This window comes from Sarcophilus harrisii, chromosome 5, assembly GCF_902635505.1.
Source record: "Sarcophilus harrisii chromosome 5, mSarHar1.11, whole genome shotgun sequence".
NCBI lineage: Eukaryota > Metazoa > Chordata > Mammalia > Dasyuromorphia > Dasyuridae > Sarcophilus > Sarcophilus harrisii.
In genome coordinates, this window is record NC_045430.1 from 122,753,550 (window position 1) to 122,781,436 (window position 27,887).

Below are 27,887 nucleotides of genomic sequence, written 5' to 3' on the forward strand. Positions count from 1 at the left end.
TATATATATATGTGAGTGTGTGTTTGTGTATATATAAAATATGTATATATATGCATATATATATAAATAAATATACATATATGTATATATACAAACAATATACATACATATGTGTGTATATATATATATATATATATATATATACACATACATATATATATTATACACAGCCATTTGCTGCTTCTGTGGCATCTGGTTATTTCCTTATGCATACATATGTGAATATAGCTTTCATGATACAAGGCTTTTTATACATAATTTAAATTCATGATAACATTTTGTATCTTTTTTTGTGTGTTTTTTAAATAGGAAATGATTAATATGACACTTGCTATGGTGGCAGACACAGAATTACAGAGTTGGAAGAAAACTTTTAAAATGCTTTCATTTTGGAGTTCTTTTGGAGCTTTGGAGTTCTTAACCGTTTTTGTGTGTGTCACGGACCCCTTTGGTCATTTGGTACAGCCTGTGGAGCCTTACTCATAATGATGTTTTTAAAGGCACAAAATAATATACACAGAAATATAAGGATTGGTGAAAATAAAGATGTGATTCTTTTCTCCTATCAAAGGTCAGAGACCTCTGAAGTGGGTTTGTGGATGTTCGTGTTAGGAACTTTTGACCTAATCTATCACCTTCATTACCTAGGTGAGGGACCTAAGAATAAGAAGTTTATGGGACACAGCTCATTTCTTCTGGTTCAGAACACTTTCTATTACAGGTAAGCCCTAGGTTTAGGGTTAGAAGGGACTTTAGGGATCATTTATCCCAGGTGTTCCATTTTATAGATGAGGAAATGAGGCACATAGCCACCTGCCCTAAATTACATGGGGAATGAGAGCCTTAATTTATACTCATGTCCTACACCTCTGAAATCAGGGCATTTCCACAATAATCCCAATTATTAATGTCACTTAAACTTTTCCTGTATGTCTTGGAAATAAACTCAGATGTTATACCACGTTACTTTTATACAGACGACATTTGCACCTATATATTCAATGTGTGTTCCTACATACTTATAATAAACACATACTTTAACAGTTCTAGGATGTGTGATTTCAGTCATGTGGGTACATCCAACACTGAAGCAAATCCCATCCTCTCTATGTTCTTTAAGCTATTTTGTAAATTGTTGTAGTCTACAAGATGCTATTGACACAGTGAATAGGGCATTGGATCTGGAGTGTATTGAGTCAGGAAGATTTGAGTTAAAATCCAACCTCAGAGACTTCATAGTTGTGTGACCTTAGATAACTCACTCGACTTCTGTCTCAATTTTCTTATATGTAAAATGGGAATAATAACAGCACCTACCTCCCATGGTTATTGTAAAGATCAAATAACTTAATAATTGTAAAATGCTTAGATAATGCCTGGCACATAGGGCTATATAAATGTTAGCTGCTATTGTTATTATTATATAATATTATATATGTAATGCATATATGATAAATATATTATATATAATATAACATTATCACATGACATCCTTCTTTCATTATTAGTTTGGATTTAACACATAGAAACACTAGAAAGTAGAAATTAGATTCACAACTATACTCAAAAACTGAATTAAAAGCATTGTTCATCAAGAGTCAGAAAATGAAAGAATGATAGTAAAAATATCAATAGGCTGTTACATACGTGGCCTACAAAGTTCATCCATTCAAACGATGCACATCATTGGAAATGTCAACAACATGGAATGTCTGAGTATTTCTATTTCTACTCCCATCCTTTCCCACCATGATAGAAATTTTAAAAGGGCACACGTTTGAAAAGCCATGTCCTTCTCATCCCCAAATAGTAAGAAAAAAATGTCACTTGCCACTCATTTCCAGAAAGTATCTTGCATTCATTAACATGCGGCCTTGAGGTTTCAGCTCTAACTGGTTGAAAGAAAGAAAGAAAGAAAGATCAGTCAGACAGTGAGAAGAGAACCTTTGGCTAAGCATTTTAAAGTTCTCTGGCAGAAAAGGTTGGCTACTGTAGTGACTGATAGTTCTATATGGAAGACTTTTCAATTTCCTATGTTCTCTCTATTCATCATTACTATTAGAAGTATCAATGATCTGAAGGGCAGTTCTCTCATCAATGACACTTAGAACACCTCAAAATTCATGACTGGTTTTTGGAAGTCAAAATCTAACGTGAAAAGTAGACTAGGTTTTTGAGAGACGCTCACTGACCTAATTTGGATTTTTTTTTCCTTTTTAAAATTTTTATTTAATGAGTATTTACAGGTCAGATGTTGGTCATAATGGAAGGACTACAAGGGAATAGGTAAAGGGTACAGGTTTTAGTTTTTAATTTTTAGGCCAAAGGAAAGGGCATAAGGACAGATAAATTGTGACTTTGTAAGTAGATATATTCAACTTTTTTCACCATGGTCAATCCAGACAGAAAAGGTATTGAATAGGCAAAAGAAAGTAGTTTATCAAAGAATCAGAAGTCTCCTCAACAAAGGACCAGATAACCCAAGAGAGAACATTTTAAGCTAGACTGGTCCAGGAGGTGATGAAAAAATTCCCATAACGAAATGATTCAGTCAGCATGTAGCATACAGTAATATTACTGCTTGGGAAAATCAGGAAATCATTAAAGTCTTTTCAATAAATACTTAAAGGTAAATATGGGAATGTGTTTTGCATGACTCCACTTGTATGATTGATATCTCTTCTCAAAAGATGAAGGGGAGAGAAAATTTGGAATTCAAACTGTAAAAAAAAGTTAAAAATAAGTGAAAAATCAAACATTTATTAAGTATTTACTATGTATAAATAAAACATTGGAGATAATAGAAAGGCAAAAAAAAAAATGTGAAGCTTCCTACCTTTCTGGAGTCTGTGTATTCTTTTAGGAAACAACATGTTCAAAGTCAAATAAATAGTCAATTAACATTTATTAAATGCTTACTGTATGTCAGGATGATGGGTAGTGCTGGGGATTTAAAGACAGGTAAAATACAGTCTTTCTCCAGGAACTCACAATCTAATGACAATAGGAAGCAAGCTGGAGAGGGAAGGGGTCATTAACCACTATGGAGGCTTAGCAGAAGAAATACACCCAAGAAGCTAAGGATTCTAACAGATAGAAATGAGGTAGTATAGTGGATGGTCTAGTCCAACACAGAGTCAGAATGCCAAGTTCTGGAAAGAGCTAGTGTTCTAATTTGAGAAGTGAGAAAATAAGAAAAAAACACTAGAAAGATAGAATGGAGTCAGATTATGGATGTCTTCCCAGCCTGAAAAGTTTGTAATTTATGAGAGAGCCACTGAAAATTCCTGAGCACAGTTACAACCATGATTTATGGAAAATTATTTTGTTAAAGTAAAGACAAAGAGAACCAAATTGTTAGTTATTATCCCAATACTACAGAGAGCAGAAGAAATTTTAAAAATATAATTGAAAGCCTTGATTCATGGTCACTGTTAAGAATTGAGTTGTTAGTAGCATGAGGAAAATGTGAGGACAAATCTTTTTAGGATATGGAAAAGACTTAGCCTACCATAGACTGTTAAAGAATGAAATTTAAATTTGTAAAAGAGTAAATGTCTTTTTCAAGGTTGTAGAAATTCACTCTTTGGATTAGGTCTTGTCATTGAGTCATCTCAATTGTCTGACTCTTTTAAACTACATTTGGAATTTTCTTGGCAAAGATATTGGAGGGATTTTGAATATCATTCTCTAGCTCATGAGGAAACTGAGGCAAACAGGATTATTTATGTGACTTGCCCAGGATCACAGAGCTGTCTGAAGCTGGATTTGAGCTCAGGTCCTCCTAATTCCTGAGCAGGCACTCTATTCATTATGTCACCTAGCTGTGCATATCAAATGTAAACTGACAGAAAACAAAAAAATAAAACATATGCCGAGGGAAAAAATAACTTGCATCTACCGGGTTTTCAGTAAATATTTGCTAGTTACAAATGAAGTTTATGGTTATGAGTTTGATATCAAAATAAAATGGTGAAAATTGAACATTTTTTGAATACCTTATTAGCAAAGTTGTATAAGTGTAGCATTTGTAGTTTATGAGGGCCTTTAATTAAGCAGTTATTCCCTGGAAAAACAATGCATTATGGGGAGAATGGGAGAAAAGGATACTGTTTTTTTCTCCCTCCCTTTTCCCTCAAATGAGAACAAAACAGAAGGAAAGTCAGAAGGAATTACATACAATCAAGGAAACTTTGAAAGTTACACATTGAATTTATTATGTACTCGAAGAGCAAAATCTACATAATAAAAATTCACAGTTTTATGTATAATCCTCCTTTCCTTCTGTTCCAAAATGTATATGGAAATGCTCATCACACTGGGTGTTTGTTAAGTTCAGAATAAAAAAGTTTTAAAAAATGTTGCATTATATGTTAAGGGTGAGTCAATTATTGTTATTGCATAAAAGGTAGCATTTTGGTACAAAAGATCAAGTAACTAGTAAACATACTGGCTTTGATACTTAGACAGGAAGAGCCAGTTGAAGGCTTATAGGTAAATGATAAACTTGAGAAAGGGAACTACAAACACAAAGTTAGAATTCCAAGAAAAGCAAAAAGAAAACAGAATTAGTTTTAAGAAAGTGTTTTTCATTATTACAGAGAGATGAAATCAATAAGCAAAGGGCATTTTTAAGTATCTGTTTTGTAACAGGTACTATATTAGGCATTAGGATGCACCAAACAAATACCAAACATTCTCTTCCTTCAGGAAGCTTGCATTCTGTTAGAGAAAACAACACGTACACATAGAAGTATTTACAAATCACACACAAATACAAGATCATGTTCCATGGTGCAGGAATGAGGTACTGGTAACTTGGGGGAATCACAGAAGCCTCAAGGAGGAGATGGTGCTTGAATTCATTTTTGGAGAAAGTTAGGGATTCTGGCAGGGTCCGTAGAACAGATAGTCTGTACAAAGGCAAGGAGCTGAAGCTGGAATGTCCTATCTGAGGAACAGTAGGTAGATCAGTTTGACTGAACCAAAGAGTACATGAAGGGGAATAATGTGTAATAAATGTTACTGGAAAGATAGGCTGGAGTCAGATTGTGAAAGGCTTTAAATGACATAGGAGTTTATATTTAGTTCTAGAGGTAATAGGAAATCACTGAGCTTAGAAAATAATTTTTTAAAATTGCCATGTAGAATAATATTGGAAAAGATAACAAACTGTGATTACATAAAGAGCGGAACACAACAAGATACACAGTTAGTGAAATTCCCAAAGAATAATATAAATCATTAAAAATATGTAACAATGAGTTCTACTTGCTTCCTTTCTCATGTTTCCCAGATTTTCCTTCCCAAATGTTCAAATCACCTCACTTAGGTTTGCTCTCCTTTTTCTTTCTTTGTCCCTGTTTGGTCACTGTCTTCTCCTCCAAATTTAGAATTTGCAGCTGCCATGTTTATGCTTATTTTCTAACCCCATTTCAGTCCTAATTTCCTCCCTCTTCTCTTTAGGCTCTATTTCTCCCTGCCACTCATGATAACAACTGAATAATTTGACAAACTCATACTCTTAATGTGCTCATGAAAAAAAAAAATCTTCTCTCTAGTTCCTATGCCTAAGTTGAAATGTAAAAAAAAGGAGCTTTTTTGGGGGGAATAATAAAGATTATTTAGTATACTGTAGCAATATTAAGACATATAAATCAGTCTAGATGAGATATATGTAAAACATGTGGCATAAATTGAAAATCATCAATTCACACATTTTCAGTTGTATCTAACTCTTTGTGTCCCATGTGGGGTTTTCTTGGCAAAGATAGCCATTTCCTTCTGTAGCTTACTTTTCAGATGAGAAAACTGGGGCAAACGAGGTTAAGTGACTTGCCCAGGGTTACATAGGTAGTAAGTAAATAAGACTAGATTTAAATTCAGGGAGATGAGTCTTTCTGACTGAGGCCTGACCTTCTGCCTACTGCAACACCTAACTACTCCAATTAAATTGAATATACATGCACACAATAATTTATGGCTTAGGAGAACATTAAATTCTAATTATATTACAAAACAAATGCTCTTATCTCTTACAAGTTGGCTGCTCCTCCTTTTTTTAAGGCTGCTCCTTTATTTAATTCTTAAATAAAAAACGTTTAAAATTTCTGAACCCCTAAATTTTTCAGTATGGCCCATACTTGACTCACCCTTTTTAAAAATTTTCATAGCATATGAGACTAAGACAAAGTTTCAGCCTAAGTTTCCAAATAGCTGCTGGATAAACACTGAAGGTTAGGCTGAAATAATTACAGAATCATTGAACAAATGGTAGAATGGTAAATTAGTTAAGGATAGATATAAAAAAATTAATTAAATGTGAACTTTAAAAAACTACCTTCTTTTTCTACCCTTTATTTCTCTATTTCACTTAACCCTGTGCTATTCCTCTTTTCAAAACAAAAACATAAGGTTGCAGGTGGATAATATTCATGATTGGGGAACTGATGGCACTTTCTAAATCAACTTCATAGGATCATAGATTTAGAGCTGAGAGAGACCTTAATGCTCATTTAGTATAGTCCCTACTTTTACAGATGAGTAAACTGAGGAAGAAAATAGACACAGTTTCCTCCAGGTCACATAGGTAGGAAGTGACTGGTGACTAGAAGTGACCGACTCCAAATCTAAGCCTTTTATCAGTCTTTGGAATGTTTCTTTCATTTTGAGCATAATCAAAAGCCCAGTATGTTCTTAAAATGTAGCTGATGTGCATCAAATTTCCAAGCTTTCATATTTTCTTATTCTAGATCATACCTATTATCCTTACTTCACATTTATGGTTAAGAAATCACATTTAAAATATACCTGTGTGAAAATTACAGAGTTGCCATCCCCAATCAGAGTGAGTGCCCTCTTATCTTTAGATGAGACAATAGACATTTTTGATCTCAATGAACTTCTACAAGATGACAATCACCACATTCTAGTAATGACATGTCATCAATATGAAAGTTTAACATAACTCTTAATGCTGGTGCCTTCCCCGTGTTGATTAACTCAAATCCCCCTTTTCTCTCTCTCTCCTTCCCTCTTTCTCTGTCTCTTTCTCTCTATGCCCTCCTTCTCATTTATGTATATGTGTTTTCATGTTGTCTTCCCTAATAGACCATAAACTCCCTGAAAGTAGGAACTATCTTTTGCCTGTCTTTGTATTTTCAGCACTTAATATACAGGAGACACTTAATAAATGCTCAATTGACTAAATGCATAATATATTTACCCAGATTTCTGTCTTTCCATTGTTTTTCTTGCATCTCTCTGCCAACGAGTAGAGTTCTATGGTTGTTTCAGATATGAGGTCAATGTTTTTCCCCTTCACAATGATTTGCATCACTCTCCCCTTATTGATATGAGCATCAAAAGTGCTCTCCCAGGGTGGGTACATGGTAGGCTTCTTCTGGACATAGATTTGCCCATTTTCTGCAAAAAGAAAAACATTTGTATAATATTCCCTTAAACTAGATTAATATGATATTCAGTTCAATTAAACAAAGATTCACTGAGAGTCTGAACCTCTTAGCACTATTTGAAAAATATAGAGCTTAACTCTGGGAAACATCAAAGCAGAGACATGAGATTAAGTCACATGACAGCATGTATTTCAGTCCTAGATCCACAGCAAAGTAAATAATCTGAATAATCTATCTGGATAATTCTGGTTACAAAAATCTTAAAATCTTCTTTTCTTCCTATATTATATGCCATGGTTCTTCTTTCTTATATGTAGGATTATCAGTACATTACTTCCCTTTTGGAACTAATGTTATATCTACTGGAAAAGTAATTCCCATTCTACCAATTACTTGATTTGTGACCTAGAATATATTACTGAAGCTCTTTTGGTTTCGGTTTCTTGATGTGTAATAGGGAGACCATGTGGCTGACCTAGCTCATTGACACCTGAGGAAGAATGACTAATCGAAAAAGATTATGTATCCATTTGAAAGCTACACCAGCATACTTTTGAGACCATCATAAGCACTCTTTTATTGTGGCTTTTATAAAGTCTTTTACAATGAGTAAATCATAAACTATTCCACATTCTATTTCGACTACACTATCTCAGGGCAACATCATTTAAACTTCAGGACTATACCTTCCTTTAATAAGAACATTTCTATGCACAATTGCCACCTGGCTTTGCTATACTGTACAACGCTTCAGCATGGTGATAGTAGAAGTAAATCAAATCACTAGAGAGAGGGCTATGGATTAATTTTAAATTGGGGTCCAAGTCTAGGAAAAAATTTCATTTAGCAAGTGTAATCTTGGGTGATAGAATCTATTAAAGAATATAACTCAGCTGGGATTAACTACCTAAAAGTATCCTTCCTAGGAAATACAATTTATCTATTGATTTTTGATCTTTAAATTATATTGTAGGAATTTGGAACTCAAAATTTTTTTAAAGATAGATTACTTTTAATATTATATTGTTTGCAAACATTTTTCATCTGCCCAAGATGTACTTCAGTGCATCCTCTTTATCAATCAATCAATATTTAAATGACGACTCTCAATTGACATCAGTTTTTCAAAAAGCTCTGATTTCATTATATGGATATTATGATTTTTCTAATTAGGCATACTGCAGTCCTTCTAAGCCTTATTGGCATTCTTCATGGATTTGTCACCTTTTAGGCCAATATTCTGCTGACAAATCTATCTGAATTTGTGCTAGTTTTTGTATAAAAGATACAGTTACTGTCAATTAGGTGATGCAATGATGAACGGAGATGGAGTTAGAAAAACCCAAGTTCAAATCCAGCTGAGTGACCCTGACAATTTATTTAACTTTCATCTATTTCTTCAGTTGTAAATGGGAATAATAACAGTACCTACCTCTAGGGGAGTTATGAAGGTTAAATGAAATAGAAACTCTAAAGCACTTAGCAAGGTGCCTGCCATATTACAGGCATTTAATAAATAATTGTTCACTTTTCTTTTACCCTCTTCTAGTCAAAGACTTTTCAGCCCAGGAGGCCCTAGTCTTCCAGAATTTGTGCTCTAATTTTGTTATTATTTTGTTGTTTCAGTCATATCCAATTCTTCCTGATTGTATTTGGGGTTTTCTTGGCAGGGATACTGGAGTGGTTTGCTTTTTCCAGATCATTTCACAGGTAAGGAAACTGAAACAAACAGGGTTAAGTGATTTACCCAGAGGCATATCAGCTAGTAAGTATCTGAGGCCACATTTGATTTCAGGTTCTCCTGACTCCAGACCCAGTGGTCTATTGATGATGTTATCTAGCTACCCATATATGCTTTAAGAATCTAGGGCTTTCATGATGAGGCATTAGAATAAATGTAGTGGAGATTTCACACTTAAAGCAAATAAAATGACAAATTATATCCTTCAAAGGAACTGATAAAGTTCCTCCTTGAGGGGACAGATTCATGGCCTAAAAACAAATTACTTAAATCTAAACTTCTGGAGAATAAGAAACAAGTGTCCTGAAAAGCAATTCATTTTGACAAGCATTTATTAAATTCCTAACATGTGCTAGGTTCTGATAATATAGAGAAAAAATCAAAACAATTCCTGGCTTCAAGAAGCCTACTTTTTTGGGGGGGAGGCGGGGAGGGGGGGAAGGAAACAACATGTATTTTCATAGAAAATTTTGAATATATACAAAGTAATTTCCCTTGGGGAGATAGTCACTAGGCAATTGAGAAGATGAGTCTAAGCCTCCTATGTCATGTGAGCTTAACTTTGAAGGAATGTGGAGGTACTGAGAGGAAAAGGGGCAAGGAAGTGCCTTTTCAGACATTGGGGACAATGTGTACAAAGTCATGGGAGATAGAATATCATGGACAGTAAGTGTTTGAGCCAATCTGTCCAACACATAGAATTGTGAAGGACAAAAAAAGGTTCAAAAGATAGACTGGGAGAAGACAGTGCCTTGCACCTAGCTCAAGAAATTAATGGTGAATAAGATCATAAATTTGGAGCTAGAAGGGGACTTGGAAGCCATCAAGGCAAACATCCTCATTTTACAGAAGAGGAAATTGTGACCCATGGGGATAAAAGGACTTGCCTCAGTTATGGAATTAATAAATGTCTGAGATAGGATGTGAGCTCAAGTTTTCTGACTCTAACTCCATTTCACTATTTACTGCACCATGGTGCCTTTCTAATGTAGGGTCTGCATGAGTTCTGGTAAAGATGGAAACACTAATTTATGGGAGTTACTTTGGTCCTCTTGCATAAGATATGATACTTTTATTGTAGAACAAAAATGAGGAGTTTGATGAGTTGGTAAGTGGTTGTTTCTGTGTCATTTTCAGTTACTGTAATAGGGAAACAGGAAATGGGAGTGATCTTGTGTGAACTTAGGCAAGTCATTTAACCTCACAACAAAGAGATTAGATTTCAGAGATGTCAAATAGACAGGTAGCTTTTAACACTCCCTAATAACAGCCTAATTAGGAAATATTTAACAAAATTAATAAAAATGCAGTACAACATGTTGTTGAGTCACTTCAGGCTCTATGTAACCCCATTTGGGATTTTCTTGGCAGAGATACTGTGGAGCAGTTTGGCATTTCCTTTTCCAACTCATTTTACAGATGAGGAAACTGAGGCAAACAGTGTTGTGACTTTCCCAGGATCATATGAGTATCTAAAGTTGAATTTGAAATCATGAATATGAGTCTTCCTGATTCCAAGCCTAATCCATTGCACCACCAACTGCCCCACAACAGAACACTGATAATGTTAGTATGTGGGTTTTCTAAGTAACATGTAGCTTGAAGGGTGTAGTCACTACTTGACTTTTTATTTCAGTTGATCTTTCTATTTTAGTTAACACCAGTGGATTAGATGACTTCTGAGGAAGGCCTTTTCCAGTTTAAGTCTACAATACCAATAGAAACAAAAGACTTTTAGTCTATTCACCATCAAAACACTACCACCAACAAAAATACTTCAAAACAGAATTTTATGCCCATTCATTTTCTAACACCAAATTGAGATCAACTGTTACCCAAGAAAGAACAAGAGAATTCATAAATCTTTGCCATTTTTTGGACATTTCGTATTCTTACAGCCTAAATACCAGCTTGACCTGCACTCACCTGCCCTTTCCTGGGACTTTTCAGTCAGCTTCTTCCCTGACAAGGCCTGACTTATCATGGAAAATATGGTCACAAAGCCTGATGTGTCTTGAGGCCAGGAAGTGCTACTTTAATCTCAGTGTGATCTTGTACTAAGTCTTGATTGAAAAAAAAAAAAGCCTTCAACAATTCCACAGGTTAACCTTTCAGAAAAGCAAAGTTTCCCCACTTTTTTTCTTTAAGAAGGTCGGTCCCTTGATCCACACTACTGATTAGATCAAGTTCAAACACTCAGCCAAAAAGAAATTCCCCCCCTGGGGGAGGCAAATGTCAATGAGACCTGTGGTTATAAAGAGAACTAGATCCAGGAGGCCCATTAGGTCAAAAGCTGATTTTTAAAAAGCAGGCATTTTGCATTTCAAAGACTTCAGTGACATCTGAAAGGGTTTCATTTGGGAGCAGCTGTATACTTACTTCTGGGGTAGTGAGGTGGCTATATCAAAGACCAAACCAGAGGAAAACTCAGCTGAGACTATGGATGAGCAATGGCCAACAAACCATTTCCTTCAATTTGGGGAGGTTGAAAGTGACTGCCATAATGTCATGATCCATGAAGCAAGTAACTTTTAATTTTGGAGAATATGAGAAAACAAAGATTTTCTGGAATATGCTCCTAGAGAATGCCATCTGCAACATAACTTTACTAGGGTTTCCTCATATGCAAAACTTAGAGTAGCAATGATGTGAACTCTAAACCAATACATTCTCTTCCCATAGTCAGGAAATACGAGATCAGTTTTCCTAGTCTGTCTTGATAGTCAATAATGATGTGAAGCTTGGAATTCTTATTAGCTCATCCTGCCTCCATTGTTAGTAACTCCAATCCATCCATTCTGTCTTCAACCTCTGAGATTATCTTGATTAGCATACCTTTAGACTAGACTGAGGCAGGTAAATCACATAGACTACCTGGTTCCTCCCTAGGAAGGGAGGTTCCTCCCCCCACACTCCTCCCTTTCCTCTCTAGACTCTACCTGTTCCTCTTATTCCTTGAGACCATAAAGGTCCCTGAACTCAGAACATTGCTTAATCACCTATGATTCTGCCTTATTTTGTAACATCTGGCTAAGTCCACGAGCTATTTCACATAATAAATGGCAAATTTTGTTCTGTGATGGATGCCTCTGTCATGATTGTTTCATGTTGCAATTTGAACTATTATGCTCTCCCAAATGAACTTCATATATTCACATTATTATCACAACAGCTCCCAGTCTGAAGAGTGATGGATTTGCAGTTAGAATATATGAGTTCAAATTCTATTTCTGCTATTTATGACATGGGTAAATTTACACAAATCTCAATCTCAAACTGCCTCAGTTTCCCCATCTATAAAATAAGAGAGTCAGACTAGATGTCCCTGTAAGGCTCCTTCAAGTTCTATATTTGTGATTCTGATATCAAATCACGAAAGATTTATTGGAGACTGACATCAGTTAGTTCTTGGCAGAGTAACTTCATAAATCATGCCTGCTGATGTGAGAAATTAAAAACAGTATAATAATAAAAGAAGGGACGTCTGGAAAGGGCTTAGACTTAACATGCATGAGATGTAGCATTGGAAGAGACCTTAGGGATCTTATATTTTGAAACTCACATATTTTGAAACTCACTTTATAAATAATTTTTTTTATTTTCTAAACTCCTTATAAATGAGGAATTCATAATCTCTCTGACTTGCACTAGATCACAGAAGCAGAAAAGAGGAGGGATTGAAATTCAAAACTAGACTGTCTCAGTCTCCAGAGTCAATGTTCTTTCCACTAGGCAAGGTTGCCTCCCCTTTCTGGCTCCAAACAACACAAGATTTAGGTTGGAATAAGGATAGAGAAGATCTGAAGACATACAGAGTGAAAAATGTAGTGAAGAGAACTCAAATTTCATACAACTAAATAAATTGCATTCTGTACATTATATTCTCCAATTAGAATGCTCCAGCGCTTAGCATAGTTCTTGGTACTCAGTAACTACTAATTGACTATTTGTTGATGGTGCCAGTAAAAGGAATCTTGTTGTAATTATATTTCTCTCTCTCTCTCTCTCTCTCTCTCTCTCTCTCTCTCTCTCTCTCTCTCTCTCTCTCTCTCTCTCTCTCTGTCTCTCTCTCCCCCCTCCCTCTCCCTCTCCCTTCCTCCCTTTCCCTCTCTCTCTCCCCTTCTCTCTCTCTCCCCCTCTCTCTTTCCCTCTCCTTTTCCCTCTCCCCCTCTCTCTCCCTCTCTCACATACACACACATTTATATATTCAAGGCTCAGGTCACACACAAGTGGGTATTTTTTATTTTGGCAGAAGTTATATATCTGATAGAGGAATACAAATTTAGAATTGGAAGTGACCTCAGAGACTATTTAGTTCATCTTAATTTATTTGAAAGAAGAGGAAACTGAGGCTAAGGAGATTGAGTGACATCCAGATAGTTGAAAGTTCTTCCTTTATAGATTTCTTTTGAAGTCACACAGCCTACTCAGCGAACTGAAAGAAATTTGATGGGTAGAAATATCCAGATTAGATAATTTAGGCCAGCAATTCCACCTCAACTTTTTTTCTATAAAGGAAGTCCTTCCCTATTTCTCCAACTGTACCTCATTCTCTTTTTGACTTTGTCCATAGACAGTGTTATGGAGATTCCAAGGCAGAAAGAGAATTTATAGCAAAGTGAGGCAGCGAACCACAGTGAAAAGAATTCTAGACCAAGGAGTTGGATGACTTGATTTCTAGTCTTGACTATGCTATTAACTGTATGACTTTTGTTATTTCTTTACCTCTCAATGCCCTGTTTGAGTGAGTTGAACCTGGCTATCACTTCCTGTTTTAAAATGCCATGTTCTATGAATGTCCATGCCCTAGTCGTGCCCCAAAGTTGGCCTCCAGGGCTCTCCTGTACCAGTCCTCCTGTCTCTCTTCCCTTGAATAAACTATTCCAGTCACTTACCTGATTCAACAGATTCTTTGACAAGCACAGCGCAGTAAGGGCTGACCACTTCTCCCTGACACGGCTGATAGGGCCCACTGTCAAAGTTGGACAAACCAATTCGAAGAAAAGGTGACATGACAGCTCCTTGACAAAAGACAAAAGACAAAGGCTATTTCAGGTCTCTCAGACTTATTTCTCCTGTCACCCACCCGGGGCCAGTGCCTTATCACTGACAGCCAGAGCCAAATGGGGCTGATAATCCCTTTGAGTGGCCAATTGCTTTTAATTTCCCCTTCTGCAAAACATATTTTGTTGGTCTAACACAAAGCCACAATACCACACACAGCTGGGCACTAGTACTTCTTTGTCTAGCTCTGGATAACAGGTTACTGGGATGCTTCTGGAAGGACAATTTCAATTCAGTGGGAACAATAACCTCATGGGATTATGGCTGCCCATGACAAAAACAGGATTCAACGGATGAACTGCTTAGGATGTGGATTTTTTTTGCCATGTCATTTCTTTGTTCAGTCAGTGTTAGAGTATATACTCAGGAAACAGACAGAAGAAAATGAGTTTAGGAAGTGCCTGCTGACTTGAATATACATGCACACATGATACCACATCACTTTTGCATGACCTATTTATGTACTTGGTGGAACAGACTCCAGTGACTAATCATAGTTAACCTTTATATAGTTCTTAGAGATCTGTAAAGTACTTTGCAAATATCTCGTTTTACATAACCTCTCTGGGAGGTTTTGATGCAATTATTATTATTTTTGTTCTCATTTCACAGATGAGGAAACTGAAGCAGAAAGAGCTTAGAGTGATTTGCCCAGTATTACATAGCTAGTGTCTGAGAACAGGTATGAACACAGATCTTCCTGACACAAGGTGTCATGCTCTATACCACCTACTCAAATTATATTGAAAAGATTTTCGTTCCAACTCTTTAAAATGAGAGTTCTCCATGGATAGTGTGAAATACTTAAAATAATTTGAAACATCTGAAAATGGAGAATATCATAAGAGTCTAATGATCAAAAGTTTCATGAATGTTAAATAACCAAAACCATTCCTTTTTCATGAATATAAATCAATTATCTTAATGTTTGGATCCACATATGACAATTAATATATGGCCACCCAGGAATACAGTCCCAAATCTCTAAATAACTCCTTGCATGACTTTGTCAAGACACATGATTTAATTTTTTTTTTTTTTTTTTTTTTTTTTTTTTACTACTTTTAATCCCACATATCAATTGAATGCATTTCATTTCTATCTCATCTTCTTTCTATTTTCAGCTGTCTTTCAGTTGGGTCTGACCCTTTATGACCCCATTTGGGATTTTCTTGGCAAATATATTGGAGTGGTTTGCTATTTCCTTCTGTAGCTCATTTTAAGATGAGGAAACTGAGTTAATCAGGGATAAATGACTTGTCCAGGGTCACCTATTAAGATGTTAAGTTTCTGAAGCCAGATTGGAACTCGGGAAGATTAGTCTCCCTGATTCCAGGCATTCTATCTAATTGCATTACCTAGCTTCCCTATCCTTCTAAATCTATACCTAATCATTTGTGGTTCAGTGGAAAACAGTCTCTCTTCTGGAAATTTGGCCTCTGTGGCTCTCTATTACTCTCAGGATCCCCCTTCATGTTAGTGTTTTTCCTTTAATATTATCTCTAGTTTATCTTGTTTGTATGCAGTTGTTTCCATGTGTTTCCTTCATTAGAACATGACTTCCTTGAGGACAGATAGCATTTTTGCCGTTCTTTATATCCCTAGTGCTTAGGACAATGCCTGGAACAAAATAAGAGTTTAATAAATCTTTCTTGACTTGACCTGATACATGTCTTTCAGGAGGCCTTTCCTTAATTGTCATGATATTCAATGACAATAATAGCACCAATTCAACTCATCCTTTATCTTAATCTAAGGAGAGAAGATTAAGGATAATCATATTTTAGGATAAAAAATAGGGGACAATAATTAGAAATTTGGGCACTCCAAAGAAAATATCAGAGGGCTTTTCTCATCTTTTGTTATCTGCAAAGGAGAGAAGGGCTTATGTCATAATGCAAAATGATAGAAGCTCTCATCTACATAGCATTTTAAGGTTGGTAAAGTGTCTTGTGTGTGTTATTTCATTAATCTTTGCCACAATTTGATGATTTCCATTTTGCAAATGATGAAACTGAAGCTGAGTGAGATTGTCCAACTCATGTCCTCTTTTTAGTATACCTGTAAAATGTTCAAGACTTGTGATCAGAAAACTTGGGTTCCAAAGAAATCCCTAATACATACTATCTTTGTGATTCATACAATTCTGGTAACCTCTGCACATCAGTTTCTTCATGATATGAGATGGCTAAGTGGCCCAATGGATAGAGCATGGGGCCTGAAAGAAGACCTTGGTTCAAATTCTGTCTTAAGATACATATTAGTTGTATGATCATTGACCAGTGATGTAATCTTCTGCCTATCTCAGTTTCCTTATCTGTAAAACAGGGATCATGTTAACACTTATCTTCCAGGGTTGTTGTGAGATTAAATAAGATAATATTTGTGAAGTGTTTTTGCAAACCAAAAAGTGTCTCCAATTATTTGAGTTGATTTCAGTTGTGTCCAATTGTTTGTGATTCCCATTTGGAATTTTCTTAGCAGATACTGGAATGATTTGCCATTTCCTTCTCCAGCTCATTTTTACAGGTGAAGAAACTGAGACAAACATAGTTAGATGATTTATCTAGGATCATACAGTTTGGAATTCAGGAAGATGAATCTGAGTTGACACTTACCTACTGCACTACCAAGCAGTCCCTATAAGGGTCAAAGAAATGCTAATTATTATTACTTGCATTATATATTCTACTTTCTGGATTTATTGTGAGGTAAGTATTTTATAAGTCTTCAAAATGCTATAAAATGGGAGTTGTTACCAATAGTTCTCTAATTCAAGGACTAGTTGAACAGAATCTTTACCTGTAGATCAATAGATAGATCTTGGAAAGGGAAGCTACTTCCATGAGTAATACCTTCAAATAAGTAGCATATATTCTTTGTGAGCCACCTGGAGGCAACTAGGAAATTAAAGCCATATAGTCACTTGAGTCCAGGTCTGCCTGATTCTAAGGCTTCCTGAAAATCAATCTATTCTGCAAATTTAGAGGGTTTTACTGAAGTGGGAATTGTAAGTCAGTGCACTCTTTGGTGGGACTATACTTTCTGATAATACAAAGTTGAATTTTATAGTCCTGTGACTTTTGGGCTTGGGATTCATTCAGCTCATGAGCCCTCATGGCCTTCAGGGACTGCTAAGCTATGTGCCATTCTTATAATTAAAATAAATACAAATAAAACTTTTAAATTTATTCCTTAAGGCATAAGGTTTTTTAATAAGGTAGGTCATGACTTCATAGTTCAAGACAAAGTATTGAGTAACAACCCTCATCTTTTGCCATATTTGTGACTTTTTAGGAGATACACCTCTCTAAAACACCCTTGAAACAGACTAAAACACTGTATCGGCTATTTATTTGTAGGTCCTAATATTACAGTGACCTTTAGCCAAATTGGGTTTTGCCATTTCACAAGGTGCTCCTAATTGGGCAATCTTAGCTCACGAGTGACATGGGGAAATCCTGGTCTTAGAATAGTAGGGAACATCTAAAGTTACCAAGGGCTTAAGTTACTATGCATAGGAGCATGTTTCTAATATCTCCTCTCTTCCCTGCAACTTGAATTGGCTGACTTACTTGACCCTTGTTTTTTTCCTCTGGAATTTAACAATCATCATTCACTTATCAGTTCACCAAACTCATTGATATCATTATTTGATCATTGTGTAAACATTTTATTAATCTCATTTCTACACTTGTCCCATACTTTAGTAGTGGTCTCTTTGTATTCTTTAAATGTGGTGTAAGCTCTGATGTGTATTTTGAGATCTGAAAAGGGAGAGATCCTGTCTTTTCATTTTATTTTGTAAACTGGTTAATAATAAATGCTTTTTGATGATGAATATGATTCTTTGACAACTGTGATTACATCAGCTGGGGCACTTCCTTGATTGACAATAATCAAAACGGTTCTAAGGCTTGGGAGACGATGACTATATAATGACATATTTATAGAGTTCTTGATGGTTTACAAAGTCCTTTTCTCAAAGCAGCTTTGTGAGTTAGCTAGTACAAACGGTGCTTTGATATAATATTGACTTTTCTATCTTTCAGATTTTGCATCTTCAAATGGCTTTATTTCTATTTTAAGAAAAAGATGTTGACAAAAAATTGAAGTTTTTAAAACTCCCTTTCAACTAAAAAGGGTTAGGGTTGTTGACAAAAAATTGAAGTTTTTAAAACTCCCTTTTTAGTTGAAAGGAACCTCAAACATTGATTCTTATATACTCAGCACCACAGAGTATTAAACATACATAAGTGAAAATTATTTCTCTAGAAATCAATATCTAAAGTGAGTGCTTATAACCTTTTTTGTGTCATCATCTCCTCTGAATGAATACATAAATAAATCATTTAGTAAGAGCTTACTATGTGCAAAAAGTCCTGGGCTAGACATTGAGGATACAAATAAAAAGTATGGTCTCTATTTTCTTGGAACTCATTCTAATGGGTGAAACAAGATAAATAGAAAGCAATAGCTTTCAGATGGAAACATCTCATGATCTTTAGGGTGAAGCAGTAACCAACTGTAATGCCTTTTCTTTAAAGTCATTTTCACTGATAAAATCATACCAGTTTCTGATGTTGAACTCTTTGACGGTGCCAAGGACTTTGATAACTCTCTTTTTTTTAGATCTTCAATAGATATAGCTGTAATACCTGTAGTAATAGTAGCAAGGCTGCATCTCTACAAAGATTATGGCTTCTAATATTGAGACTGAAGCATTGTTTTTCTAAGGCTATTGGATTCAAGGTCCTAGATGCTACCCATCAGGGTCTGAGGGGAAATGGTCATCAAGGTGGCAGTGGCAGTTTCATTTGCCTAGCCATGTGGTAGGGCTTATGTTCGCTTTCAAAATAATGTGTTTAATTGCAGAAAATATGTAGGATTACAAAAGAAACCAATTATGTTGAAATAATTATCAAAATATTAGACACAGAGCCCTTAACCCCTGATCTAAAGATACACTTATCAGAGATTTTTTTCATTACAAACATCACTCAGTTTCATCTGTATAATGGAGATAACAGTAGCATCTACCTCAAAGAATTGTTATGAGGATCAAATAGCAATAATGCATGCAAGATGCTTTGCCTGTATATCAGAAAAAGTCTTTCTCTTAGATGTTTTAATTAGCTGGTATACTGGAAAAAAATCTTTAGCTAGTGGCCAACCATCTGGTAGGGGCTTATAAAGGATGATCAGATGACTGACACAGATGATCACTGGGGGCATCTTGAAAGCCTTCCAGCTATGGAGGATCTGCCAGAGCTTATGTTCTGCTGCCAAAAACTTGAGAACCCAGGATCACTTCCAGGCCATGATGAGACATAAGGGAATGATTTTGCTGGAGGTGACTAACCAAGGGTGCACTGGTAAATGTTTAACAACTGGCTTACTATGTATGCATGATACAGTTTTCATTTTAATTAGCATTATTAATATTTTCTCCATTATTTTTCTAAGTATAAACACTCAACAAACAATATATCAAACCATGATTTGTAGTGTTTGTTGATTTCTGAGGTGTAAATGCTAATGCTGAAAATTTAACATTCAGCTGTCCCCAAATAGTACAAATTGGCTCTAGCACACTCCTGTGACTAACCATTTCACAAATATAGAGTTTCTTATGTAGATATTCAGAACTTTAAAACTGATCACCAGTTCTTGAAACAAGCATTATGACAGAAATGAAATAGTAATGGGAAGTACTAAGTTCTGTGATTCTTTGTTCTTTCTCTTTAGTCAGCTTTGTATATAGTAGGGCTGAAGGGAAGGAAAAGGAAAATATTTCCCTAAGTAACAAAATACTCATGGCAGAGCATCGTGTATTAATAAAAAATAAAAGGTCCTTTTCCCCATGTGATTCTATTTTTGGAGGATCTCTGTTCTCTCTGTGAATGTCCTCAGTTAATTCTTTCTATAGGGGTATGTATGGGAGGTGAGTGGGAAGGGGACAGTTAATGCTGTGGGCTCATCTTTACTTCCCATTCATTGCAATTTGCAGTATGTTTCCCAAATTCAAGTCTTGTTAAGTGCCCTGTTTGGTTCATTTTCAAAGCTAGTCCTCATTTTTTCTCCTTCTGAAAGTTCAAAATTCTTTATAGAAGAATTTATTTGCACAAATAGAAACAAAGACTACAAAACCAGGGCTTTGCATTGCATATTCACAGAATCACAAAATCACTGAGGTAGAAAGAACCTCAAGAGGTCACCTAAAACAATTTCATAGGTGAACAGGAATTTTTTCTAACAAGTGGTCATTCAATTCAATATCAAGATAAGGTCAAAGTAGAAATAAAGCAAATTAGGAGAGCAAGGGATAGTTTACCTGTCAGATCTTTGGAGGAATTTATGACCAAATAAGAAATAGAGAATGCTATGAAATGCAAAATGGATAATTTTGATTACAGCAAATTAAAAGGTTTTTGCACAAAAAACAATTTAGAAAGGAAGTAAAAAGCTGGGAAACGATTTTTAAAACCAGTGTTTCCAATAAAAGCCTAATTTCTAAAATATATAGAGAAATGAGTTAAATTTATAAGAATACAAATCATTCCCCGATTGATAAATGTTCAGATGATATGAATAATTTTCATATGAAGAAATTAAAGCCATCTATAGTCATAAAAATATTCTAAATCATTATTAGAGAAATGCAAATTAAAACAACTCTGAGGTATGGTCTTATACCTCTCAGATAGACTAAGGTGATAGAAAAAGATAATGATAAATGTTGGAGGGGATGTGGGAAAACTGGGAAACTAATGCATTGTTGGAGTCCTGAACTAATCCAGTCATTCTGGAGAACAATATGGAACTAGCCCAAGAGGCTACAAAACTGTGCATATACCCTTTGATTTAGTCCTATCATTACTGGATTATATCCCAAAGAGATCATAAAAGAAGGGAAAGGATCCACATGTGCAAAAATGTTTGTAGTAGCTTTTTTTGTGGTAGCAAGAAACTGGAAATTGAGGGGATGCCCATCAATTTGGGAATGGCTGAATAATATGTGGTGTATTAATGTAATAGAATATTATTATTGTATAAGAAATGATGAGCAGTCTGACTTCAGAAAAACGACTTATACGAGCTGGTGCTGAGTGAAATGAGCAGAACAAGGAGTACACAGCATGAGCAAGATTATGTGATAATTAACCATGATATACTTAGCTCTTGTCAGCAATAGAGTGATTCAAGATAATTCCAATAGATTTTGGATGGAAAAATGTCATCTGCATATGGAAAGAACTATGAAGACTGAATGTGGATCAAAGCATACTTTTCTACTTTTGTTGCTGTTTTTCTTATTTTCCTTTTGTTATGATTTTTCTTTTACAACATGACTAATATGAAAATATATTTAAAGTGGTTGTATGTATAACATATTAGATTGCTTGTTCTCTTGCAGAGGGAAGAGATAAGTGAGGGAGGGAGAAAAAAAAATTTGTAGTTCAAAATCTTCCCAAAGTGAATGTTGAAAATTATCTTTATATGTAATTGGAAAAATAAAATATGATTAAGCAAAAAGTAAATTAAACAAGTAGTCATTTAGTCTTTACTTGGAGAATTTCAGTGAATAAAGAATTCATCAATGTCTCCTGAATCAGTCCATTACACTTTTGGGCAGTTTTAATTGTTTGGAAGCATTTACTTATATTAAGCTGAAAACTGTTGCTCAAGGTTTAACTTGACATTTATTAGTATCTACTATGTGTATGCTTTTCCTTTTTCTGGTGCTAAAACTTTTAAGTCACAGGAAAAAGAGACTATCTGAGCTGGTGTGAGTTATCTTAGTTTTCTTGGCTGTCTATACACTTAAGGGTCAGTTGTTTATATCTTGAATTTCTTTTTGTCAGTTGAAGTTTTACCTAACCTGACAATTACAATCTCTTTTCTTTTGATCTGGAGACCTAGGCACTAGTCAAATCCTGAAGTTAACAGAAGCTACCCCGATTGAAATTTTGATGCCCTCAGGGGAAATTCAGGACCAAGATGCTACATGATCCATTTAAGTGAGAAAGATAATTGGATTTGTTTTATTTGAGTTTGAGATGTCTACAGGGCAATCAGATAAGAAATATATAGTAGGCAATTGGTGAATCAGAAGTGAACTAGTGGTGGAGTAAATGACTGCAAGGTACAATAAGGATAAATAACTATTTTAGGAAGTCCAAAGCTGAAAATGACATGGAAAGAAGGGCCATTATAATCAGAGGAATGTTGGAGTTCTGTACCACAGATATAGTGAGATTTGAGATGGCTGAGATAGAATAGAAGTGTAAAGGAAATGATCTGAATGGACAAAGATTTGAGGGGATATTAAAGTACATAATCCAATTTGTCCAGAATACAATGTATGTGATTGGGTATAACAGAATAGTCTGGAAGGGGAGACTGAAACCATAGAATGATGAATGTTAAATAAATTGAAGTATTAATATTCAGATCTCAAGTCTGATATTTACTATCTGTAGGATCACAAGCAAATCACTTAAGCAACCTGGATATTAATATCCTTAGCTGTAAAATGAGTGAATTATATAGAATGACCTTGGAGGTATCATTAAGTCAATCAATCAGATCATGAAATGACATAGTTAGACCTATGCTTTAGGGATAATATTTTATCTCTTGTAGGGAGGATGAGTTAGAAAAGAGACCAGAAGCAGAATAAGTAATGAAGAGGCTATTAAAATAGCCCAGATAAGCACTGAAGTCTTAAATCAATCTCTCCTATGAGAATAAAGAGAAGGGGATATATGTGTGTGTGTGTGTGTGTGTGTGTGTGTGTGTGTATGAAAGAGATATTGCAGAAAGAGACCTTTTGGAACTTGTCAACTGACTGGATATGAGAGGCAAAGTTGAGGATGAGTTGGTGAGTAGAAATAGATCTATGAGAGGAACCATTATAATAAAGCATTTTTTCATATGGCTATAGATAGCTTCTATGTCTCCTGAAAACTGCCTATTCATATCTTTTGACTATTTATCACTTGGGAAATAGCTCTTATTTAGTTATTATTATTATTATTATTTACAAATTTGACTCAATTTTGGAGTGAAGCCATTATTGGAAAAACTTGCTGTAAAACTTTTGGATATGACTTCCTTGTCAACGGTACCTTTCAGCAAAAAAGATACTTTTCCTGATTATCTCTTTAATTGGGTCTCATCTTGCTTTGTCTGACATCATGATTGCTAACCTTACCTTTATTACTTCAGCTAAAGCATAATAGACTTCAATAATTCTCACATTTTCTCTACTTAATCTGTTTTTCTAAGTTGTTTTTCAAGAGATCATATTTTCTTCTTTTTTTTTTATTCTCTTGACTTCATCTGATTGTTTTTGAAGTCTCTTTCTAGAAACAAATACTTTTAACTTGCCCAATTCCAATTTTTAAGTAATTATTTTTTTCAATGAGCCTTTACAATTCTTTTCTTGGTCAATTCTGCTTTTTTTTTTTTTTTTTTTTTTAAAGTTCCATTCTTTCAGAGCATTCTTGCACACTGTACTTCTTTTTTTCCATTTGGCCTAGTCTACTTTTGAAGTTGTTCTTTTCTTCTATGAATTTTTATGCCTTTCAAAAATTATTGGACCAATTATGTTTTTGAAGATATTTTCTTCAAAAATTTTCATGCCTCTTATCAAGCTATTAATCTCTCCACAATTTTCTTGCATCATTTATTTCTTTTTCCAGTTTTTCTGCTACCACTCTTATCTTTTTAACTCTTCAAAGAATTCTTACTGGATTTGAATCTAATTAGCATTTTTCTTTGAGATTTTGCTTGTAGATGTTTTTACATTGCTGCTTTCTTCTAACTTTTTACTTCCTTGCCACTAGTAGCTTTTTATGTCAAATTGACTGATTGTGTCTGCATGTCTGTCTGTTTCTCTCTTTCTCCCCCCCCCCCCCCCCCCCCCCCACATATTTCTACATTTTAGCCTCCGTTTACCTGAAAGTAGAGAGGCACTTCAGGCTTTTTGATGCTGTTGTTTTGGAAGCTAATTCTGGGATTCTGCAAGTTTTTGGTGCTTCTAAAGTGGTATTATCCTGGGAGAAGTGTCATCACTGTTCTCCTGAGATGCTTTCTGGTCTTTACCCAGGAAGGACCCCTGCTCCCCTGCAGCAGTGCTACCTCTCTTGTTCCTGGAACCATGAAGATCTCTTGCTCTCCCACAGCCACAAGTAAAACTATGACCAGCATGCCTGCTCCCTTGTGACCAATCACAAGCACTCCTCTACATTCTGGAACTGTGATGCAGAACTACGACCCATAACTGCTTATAGTCAATAGAGTTGCCAATCAACACCAGCTGCATTCAATACCAGCAACAGGTTCTCTATAATTTCTTTCTGACCAGTTGTCTGTACCCCTTACCATCATCTCTGGCTGAGAATTCCAAAAGCTGTTGCTGTTGTCTCCAAGTTTACCAATTAGTATTCCTGCTGTGCTTCAGATCTGTGCCCATCTTAGAGCTACAAACATCTTTTGTGTACCTTAAAAGTTGTCTTAGGCTAGAAAAATGTCTCCCTCTGACCATTATTGGTTCATTTCCTCCAAAATTTGTTTTGAGGTAAAACTTTAAAAATTGTTTGGAGGGTAATGGAAGGTAGGGAGAGTTCAGCCTGTATTTTGTAATTTTTGGCTTTACCCCTCCATTTGGCATTTAAAACCTGGCTCCAACAAGCTTATTATATATCATTTCCCTATAAAGTGTGTTCACCTAAATTGGCCTTCCCACTGTTTATCACAAACAAGATTCTACCTCCCATATCCATGACTTTGAATAAGCTATCTGTCCTTTTGTTTCCTTACTTCTGCTTCTTAAAATCCTTTGAAGTTCAGCACTAAGCCATCTCTAACTCAAAAATGTCTCCTGCAACTCTTAGCTGCCTGTGTCTCCCACCATAGTCACCTTGTATTTATTTTATGTTTGTATGGTGCACATGATTTTTCCCTCTACTACAGTGTTGAGAGCAAAGACTATTCTTATTTCTCATTCTTTATCTCCATTACCTAGAATGCTGCCTGGCACATAGGAGATGCTTAATACGTGTTTGCTGATTGGTTGGTTGATAGGACATCTTCTGTCTCTTAGGAGTTATGTTCTGGTGTTGATGATTGGTAATTCTCATTATTTTACTATATAATGACAATTAATCTTACATAACTATATTCTACTAAAATTCTTTGATCTTTGAAGTTAATCTTTTGAAGCTGAGTTGGACTTTACATTTATTTCCATTAAAGTTCATTTTATTAGATTCACCCCATTATTCTAGTTGGTTCAGTTCCTATAGAATGTCAGACCTGGAATTGGGAAGACTCAGTTCTGCCTCAGACACTTACTAGTTGTGTAATTCTGGAAAAATTACTTAATCTCTCTGTGCCTCAATGTCTTCATCTGTAAAATGGGGATAACAAAAGCACCTACCTCACAATCTTATGATATTCAAATAAGGAATTTGTAAAGAGTTTTTTAAACCTTCAAGTGCCGTAGGTGCTTTCTCTTATTAAATAATTAGCAAGGATTAACATAGTGTCACTATTACTAATAATTTATATTTATATAAAATTTTATAATTCACAGAGAAAGACATAACTGGTCTTTCAATTGCCTTTCCCATTAGCTAACTTGATATTGTAGGTAACATTCCTTTATAAAATCTTCAAAATACAGTTCGAATCTAAAATGTTTTAAAGAAATCTACGGCTTACCTCTTCCTTTATTATATCTGGAATTTCAATAACAATTTGGTTATTTATTACACAATTAAACTATTATGATATTGCACAATTAAACTATTATGATATTATGATGTTGATAGAAGCAATATGGTAAATTTTTTAAAAAAAAGGATTGGATTTGGAAGTCAGGAGAGATCTGAATTATAATCCTTAATTGTATAATAAGGATCATAAGAGTAAGTACTCTTACTAGCTATGAGACTAAGGTTAAGTTCTAAGAGAAGATATAACTTACTCAATCTCAAGACTGTTGCGAAATTCAAGTATGATAATGTATGTGAAATATTTTGTAAATCTTAAATAACAACTAGGATTTATATAATACTTTAAGATTTGCAAAGCACCTTACAAAGACTTTCTCATTCTATCCTCACAGCAACCTTAGGAGGTAGATTTTATTATTATTCCCATTTTACTATAGAAACTAAGGCAGGCAAAGGTTAAATATCTTGTCCATGGTTGTATAGTCTGTAAGTATTAGAACCTGGATTTCAACTAAGCTTTTCCAGACTTCAGAGCCACTGTACCACCTCGTTTTCTAAACAAATGCCAGATTTTCATCTGTGATAAAATCAGAACCTGAGAGGAAAGGGAAGGGGATAATAAAGAGTTAATCTGAAGTTGCCTACTCCCTTCAGAACAGAGAGTAGTAGATTAATCTGGTAGCTTGAGTTCTGGGGAAAGGTAAATACCAACCATACTCAGGGATGTATCTTATTTCAGTTCTGCCAGAGGAAGTCAGACTGTGGTAGTAGGTGCCAAGAGTAAAGAGTAAAGAAGGGTAACCTTCCTCTGAATCCATGAAGGAAGGCATGATTTTGAATTTAGGGGGGGAAACAATGATTGCCTCAAGATTTATAATGGTACAGTACCTCTTGTTCTCCATGGATAGGGTTGCAATTAGTCTTCATCTTAAGGAGAAACTAACCTTAACTTTGTGATCTAAGGGAAATCATGTAATTTCTCTTGATCTCAGTTTCCACATCTGGAAGATGAAAGTTTCCAGCTCTGAAATTCTAAGACTATGATTGGATGGAGGGTTTGTACAGAGTTTTCATATACCGTATTCCTCATGCACAATAAAAAACATTTTTCCCTATTAAAAATCAATATTATAAATGGTGGTTAGATTCCCAGACCAATCTTTTTTTAACTCGTACTACCCAAGGCATAATTGTTATAGTATTATTTTTTTCTCCTGCCCTTTCCTAGATATTTGTTTTCTTTTGTTATAACATTGCCCAGATTTCCTTTTGTAATCTCATCATTTCCTCTTTCAGAGAGCCATCCCTTTAAAAAAAAAAAAAGGATTTGTTTTTTAACAAAACCATCAAAAAAAAAAATATCTGACTTTATATACCATGTTTCACATGCATGGAGCCCTCAACACTGAATAAAAATATGAGAAAGTATCTTCTATTATATCTTCTTTGAGGCCAAATTTGTTTTTTATATATTCATAACTTCAGGATAGCTGTTATTTGCATGACTCATTATTATTGATTTGAAGAATTATTTCATGTGGTTGTTTTGGGTTTAGAATTCTTCTTTTGAGAACTCTGTGTTCATTGTCATTGACCATTTATCTATTTAGGAATGGCTTTTGATCTTATATATTTATGTTAATTATTATGGACTTATTTTTTAAAAAATATATTCTTATTTGTATCCTGCTACTTTACTGAAGCTGTTAATGGTCTTTGTTACTCTGGGTCTTTATGCAAATTAACAGATCATTTGTAAATTGTTATCTTGGATACACAAACTCATATATATATATATTTATATGTGATACAAAGATTGCCCCTGCCTCCCAACAGTCAACCACTTTCCTTCTTATCTTAGATGTATTAATTTTGTTTGGACAAAAGCTTTTTTAATTTGATGCAATCAAAATTATCATTTTG

At 35.0% G+C, this 27,887-nt stretch overlaps 1 protein-coding gene across 1 annotated transcript in view; it reads right to left on the reverse strand.

The window, feature by feature from the left end:
- The window catches only part of PRKCQ (protein kinase C theta), a 187,913-nt gene that overhangs the window by 108,628 nt on the left and 51,398 nt on the right, over positions 1–27,887 (reverse strand). Inside the window, exons 2-4 of the mRNA XM_031938503.1 lie at positions 14,052–14,177; positions 7,226–7,425; positions 1,832–1,892 (exon numbers count right to left, since the gene is read on the reverse strand). Of these exons, the coding sequence (XP_031794363.1) occupies positions 1,832–1,892; positions 7,226–7,425; positions 14,052–14,169 (379 nt within the window). The 5' untranslated portion in view covers positions 14,170–14,177. The remainder of the gene's footprint in view (positions 1–1,831; positions 1,893–7,225; positions 7,426–14,051; positions 14,178–27,887) is intronic.